Source organism: Lactuca sativa, chromosome 6 (assembly GCF_002870075.4).
Source record: "Lactuca sativa cultivar Salinas chromosome 6, Lsat_Salinas_v11, whole genome shotgun sequence".
Lineage (NCBI taxonomy): Eukaryota > Viridiplantae > Streptophyta > Magnoliopsida > Asterales > Asteraceae > Lactuca > Lactuca sativa.
In genome coordinates this window covers 89,603,766-89,610,165 of record NC_056628.2, presented here as the reverse complement: position 1 = coordinate 89,610,165, position 6,400 = coordinate 89,603,766, and the positions used below count along the sequence as shown (strand labels likewise).

General features: G+C 34.5%; 1 protein-coding gene across 1 annotated transcript; it reads right to left on the bottom strand.

Moving 5' to 3' along the window:
* Positions 1-505: 505 nt before the first annotated feature.
* Positions 506-2,489, bottom strand: LOC111912062 (UDP-glucuronate 4-epimerase 6). Its single transcript, XM_023907816.3, has one exon. It carries the CDS (start codon positions 2,309-2,311, stop codon positions 959-961), a length of 1,353 nt encoding a protein of 450 aa, XP_023763584.1. The 5' UTR covers positions 2,312-2,489; the 3' UTR covers positions 506-958.
* Between the last annotated feature and the right edge of the window lie 3,911 nt (positions 2,490-6,400).

The following is a 6,400-nucleotide window of genomic DNA, read 5'->3' as shown; positions in this document are numbered from 1 at the left end:
TAAATATTTCTCTCTTTTAACGTTATACAAGGACATAGATAGACCCATTTCACAAACCACTATATTTCTTGATGGTATTGATGATTTCACGGCCAATATAAAAAAATTCTGTTGATGATATTTGTGAAATAGTGACTATTTTTATATTTGACTAACCTTTTACTTTACTTTATCAAATAATAAATAGGATTGATCTGATATTTTCTTTTTTCAAATATCAATACGTCATTATATATTATGAGACGGAAATGAGATAAGTTGCACGATAAGAGAAATCTATTTAATTGGGTGAATTAACCTGAGCAATATCATACAAATAATAGTATAATTTTTTCTTGATTAATATTTCATTATGAATATAACAATAGTTAGCAGGGTGTCTTTCAAGTCTTCTAAAGAATTAAATAAAAATAAATAAAATGTACAAATCCAATGTTTACCATGTTTACCCCAAATAATGAATCTTGATGCAATGCGTAGTCATAATTTTCTTGAAACTTTTAAATGCACACTTGAAATTTACCCTTCCTTGCTTTGGGCACAAAATCAATTTATCTTCAAATTTACATTTAGCACAACATTATTACAAATCTAATCCCTCCATTCTTGAGATCTACACTTCTTCCTCTTTCTTATCATTATGATCTTTTTCATGTATACATATATTATATGAAATACCATATACCAATATCGAAAATCCTTATTATTATTTTCGAATGTTGATCCTTGGTTAATATAAACTTGTAATTATCATTTGGAGAGCTCCTTTCCGAGTTGATTCTTCAACGATGTAAACTTTGTAGTCATAGTCCGTAGAGCCGACCTCAATATTGCTTCTTAAGTCTCCCCTCAAAGTCGAAACATTAACGGATTGTATTTGAATGGAAAACTATAAATTAAGGGTAATTTTGAAAAAAAGAAGAACTTTGGAAGGGAAAATGAAAGTTTAATAATATGATCAATTGGCACCTGTAATTCCCATTTTTACCCTTGGTTTGATCCCGTAATAACTAACGTACCATTTGACGAATTTTCTCAAGCCAGTCGATAAGTCGGTGGTCGGCTTGTAACCGAAGTCTCTGAACGCCAGGCTCACGTTAGCATGAGTATACGGAACGTCACCGTTTCGAGGCATCTTGATCACGTGCTTCTTAGCCTTCACGTTCAATAAACTCTCTAATATCGACACCAGTTTTCCCACCGACACTGGCGACGTATTCCCCAGGTTATATATCCTCAACTGCGCCGGCCCTCTCTTCTTCCCACCTTTTCCGGTACTCTTCTCCGCCGTGTCCAACGCTCCCAAGCACCCTTTCACGATGTCATCAATATACGTGAAGTCACGCGCCACCTCCTTCTCGTCGTGCGTCTGGTAAACGTTGATCGGTTTCCCTTGAAGGATGTCTTTCGTGAAGAAGAAATAAGCCATATCCGGCCGCCCCCACGGGCCGTAGACGGTGAAGAAACGGAGTCCGGTGATGGAAAGCCCGTAGATATGGTTGTAAGTATGCGCAATCTCTTCGCCGGCTTTTTTCGTGGCGGCGTAAAGACTCGCCGGTTGGTCAGTCCGGTGAGATTCCGAGAATGGGTTTTCGGTGTTGAGTCCGTACACCGAGCTCGACGACGCCCAAACGATCGACGGCTGTGGATCGGCGTTTTTCGCGATTTCGAGGAGATTCACGAATCCAGCAATGTTGGATTTAACGTATGACTGAGGATTTTGCATAGCGTAACGAACACCCGCCTGCGCCGCCAGATGAAGAATATGACTAAACGGCGCAATGTCGAAAAGCTTCGCTAACAACTCGCCGTCGTTCAAATCACCTTCGACGATAAAAATATCATGTTGCTTCAAAACCTCCTGTCTTGCTCGTTTCAACGACGGATCATAATAAGAATTAAAGTTATCAAGACCCACAACACCGTCTCCACGTTTCTTCAACGCCAGGGAGCAGTGAGTTCCGACGAATCCTCCGGCGCCGGTGACGAGCACAGAGAATCCATTTGGCCTATGTGGGGTGGATGAGCGGCGAACTTGCTTTTCCCAGGACGCGCCGCTACCGTAGAAAGCAGAGGAGAGGAGGTGGGAGGTGGTGAGTACGCGGTGGTTGGAGGCGGCGGTGGTGGTGGAATCGGAGAGTGGAGGGTAGTTGAGGGTGAAGAAGAAGATGAGAACGAGAGCGACTAAAAGTGTGAGACGAAAGAGAAGCTTAGAGGAGGCAGCTAAGAGCTTGGAGGTGTTGACTTTGCGTATGTAGGTGTTGTATCGCTCGAGCTTGGTGGTTTTGCTGGTGTCCGGCGGGGACGCCATCAATGATGAAGCAATCAATGGAAGAAAGTAAGAGTCTTTTTTGCAGCTTTTGGAAGAAGATGATGGATGAAGGATGATAAATTGAATGGATTGGAGGGTCGTTTGTTTCTGCTTGGCCCTGAGAGTGATCAAGGGTTCTCGTTGAAAGATTTAAAGAAAAGAAGGAAATACCCTTTTGAAAACTATACATTCAAAAGAAACAAATACAAACATTTTTATTATTATAAAAATATCTCAAAAACAATTGTTTCTTTTGCGTCGACATCTTTTATTCTATTATTTTATTTTATTTTATTTAATTATAGATAATTGTGTATTTTTTCTATTAAAGTATATGATAAATCAAATTTGGTATTTTATTAAATGATATCAATGAATATTACTTGTGCGTGATGTTACACGTTATTGGGAACTATATATTATTTCCACCTAAAACAATGTATTATTATTAAAGTTAACTCCAATCGAACATCAAATCTTATAATAAATTTGGTATTGATTAATAAACATGATGTTATACCGTTTATTAATATTATATTTGTTAATGTTTTAATAATACAAATTACTTTTGGAACTTTAAACTTAATCTTTAGTTTATTATAAAATAATAATAATAGTTTATATATTTCACATTGCTACATGTGATATTTTTGAAAAAATAAATAGATAACCAAAAAAACAAAGGAACCAAAATTTATAATCTTTTGTTCTTAATAAACAAACACTTATAATGATATATGGAAAACATTTTTTTAAAAAAATTGTTTTTAACTTCATTTAAGATTTCCATGTAAATATAAATTATATTAATTTTTTGTTGAAGAAATTTAGAAAATAACATTGTAACACAATTAACTATATGATTTGTTCTTATTTAATCATTAATAATTAGTATTATTTTTTGCACAATAGGTCCTTAAAGTTGTATTCTACATGTTAATTAGATGATCCACACCAAAATCGGTTGGTTTCCATGTTAACCATGCTTAGTTGACACGGTTGTGGCGACAAATGGGTCATGTCATAGACACGTAGATATTCTGATTATTTTTAATTTAAAAAAAAAAAAAGACGAATTAACCCTAATTAGTCGGTGTACATACCATCGTCTCTTTTTCTTCACACCTCCACATTTTTTTTTCTGAAACCTTGAAAACCATGGCTTCCAAGGTCATGATATGATTTGTTTCATCGATGGTACACTCGCACCACCGCCTAAGATTCTCATCTTGTAAAATTGAAAGTAAACCAATGATTGAATGTATCAACTTTCTTAAACAAGTGTTCATGAGTAATTGAAACCAACTTCTAGTTTGGCTTGATTTCATGGCAGCATGTTTAGATTGTAGCATGTTTAGATTGTAGTGAAGTTTGACTATGAACGACTAATTTGTAACGTTTTAAATTTTCAACAAAATTTTTATTTTTTAAAATATAATCAAAAAACCCCAAAACAATATTTTAAAAAGTACAAAAAAATATAATTTGTTCAAACGTCGTAAAAAAACATAGTATCAAATCAAAGTCATATTATAATATCAACAGAAGTCTCAAAAGAAACTCAAACACCGATGTGAGTACAGTCACACTGTTTCCTAACCTTTCTAACCATAACAACTTAAAAACATTTAAATATATCGAGCGATATCATATATATTTCATTACACATACACTGCATACCACCTTGCGAGCTCACGGCCTAACCCTGATTAGCCAAACACCTCAAGACTCACAACCTCACACCGTTCCACCATAACACCTATAGGATCTCAAACTCACACCCTTCCTTCTTACCAACTATTAGGCCTGAGGGGTCACAGACTCACACTATTTCACCAACATCCTATAAAACCTTCTGATCAACACACAAAATGTTGGATTAGTGTCTAAGTCCATAACTATTTTGGTATGTACTTGACCCGATTATGAGCATGGTCCTTTTAGGTTGCCTTCACCATAGCAATATGTAGGATGATTTAAGGAGAGAAAGGTTTAAATATGATTTATTAATATGTTATGAGAATAATATATTAAAGGAGAAATCATATTGTTTAATTAATATTAGTCAAGAATTAATTGATAATTAATTTTGTGGCTAAAAGAAATTAATTAAACTTAGGGGACTGGAGTTGTAATTATAAGATAATTATAATTGGGCTATGGATCACCTAATAAAATATAGGTTGGACGAATTCTATGGGAAGCCCATTAGAAATCGTCCAAGGGATATGTTAAAGGAGTCCATGGACTGCTTAGGGCTTAAGCAGTCAGATTAGGGTTTCCTAGTTGAAAACCCTAATAGCCTACATGTATATAAAGGGTCCCTATGCCCCAAAAACGTGGACAATGGATACTCTAGGGTTTCTAGTCGTTTTGGGTAGCCTCCATTCTTCTCCTCTTCATCCAAGTTGCATATGGTGTTTGTGACTCCATTAGAGATGCAACACTTGAGACACTAAGCTTTTGAAGCCAATCCAAGAAAGGAATTGATTGTTATTTCTATATAACAATCAAATGTAATTCTCTAAACCCTAATTCAGTTTATTATATGTTAGATCTAGGGTTTATTAGTCTTGGATTGATTGCATGTACAATAGAGAAACCTAGATCCAAACATTAGGGTTTGTATGAGCACATAGGATTGTTCTTATGCCTAAAACCCATCAGTGGTATCAGAGCCTTGATTGGTTTCTGTTGTATATGATGCTATGTTGAATTATTTACTGAAAAACGATTTTTTGGCCTCTGCCCGACCTGACTCGGCGAGTCTGTCTGACTCGGCGAGTCCAGGGGTCAGACAGAGGGAATATCGGGATTTCTTGCTGTTTTGCTGAAGGATTAATACCAAAAACGTATTTTGATGATAAAATTCGATTTTTATTATATTTGGATGATTATCCTTCATAAAACAAAAGATAACTTCAAATCTTTTGAATAATAGTTTCCTTATATGATAAATATGAATTATTTGTATTATTTGGTAATTATCTTATGAATAAAATGAGATTAGGTCAAATATAGATAATCTCCAAATTAATTGTTTAATTTATGTTATTTGTTATTTGATCCCTTATGTTTTGAAAAGTTTCAAAACTTGCCCTCAAGTTTTGGAATTTAAATTTTGACTAAAAGGTTTAATTTTGAAACATTTAAATTCTGAACCCTAATGTTTTGAAATGTTTCAAAACTTGCCCTCAAGTTTTGGAATTTAAAAGTTGATTAAAAGTTTAATTTTGAAATGTTAAATTCTAAAACCCTAGTAATTTGAAAAAGTTCAAATCACACCCTTATGGTTTTATTAATAAATAAAAGTGTATAATTAAAAGTGATTTAATAAACCCATAAATTTATGATTTACATTTAATTAAATTAAAAGTATAACATTAAAAGTCTAATATTATATATATATATATATATATATATATATATATATATATATATATATATATATATATGTATGAGTAAACAGTCAGTCTTACCGTTAGTAGGCCTCATTCACGAAGCTGGTCTATAAGGGGTGTTTAAGGAAATTGCCTATAAAATGGTGATTGAATGGGTATCCACTCTTACCCACCGCACTCTTGACTAGTGGATGGTCATTAACCGAACGAGTAGGATATGACAGAAACCTTCCATTATAAGTATAATGAAGTACAAAGTAACTAAATGCTTTTTCAAATTCCCAAATCATAGTTGCTTTAGGAAAAATGTGAAATTGTATGCTAATCCATAGAATTACACTTCGTACCCTTGTCAAACGTTAGTGGAGCGTGTGTGGTTAACCGGCACACTAATTTGGGGATGACATTGGTAGCGAAGGGTGACTCGATGTTTGTCATAGATCAATGGAGCGTGTGTGGCTAACCAGCACATTGATTAGGTGATAGTAGCATTGAGTGCACCACGTGATTCGTATGGTTATTCACACCTTGTTTGTGATCTTCGGCATCCCAGTCACAAATGGTAGGGCATAATCGAGATTAAACATGCCATTGAAAAGTTCAATGAATCTCAAAAGATCTAGGAGTTTTAATTCATTTAAAACTTAAACTTCCTTTTTGTTTTTCATGGTGGAAATTGGTAAATCGT

Bases quoted from the DNA above. Each gene is read 5' to 3' on its own strand.
- LOC111912062 (XM_023907816.3), bottom strand. From the start codon at position 2,311: ATGGCGTCCCCGCCGGACACCAGCAAAACCACCAAGCTCGAGCGATAC.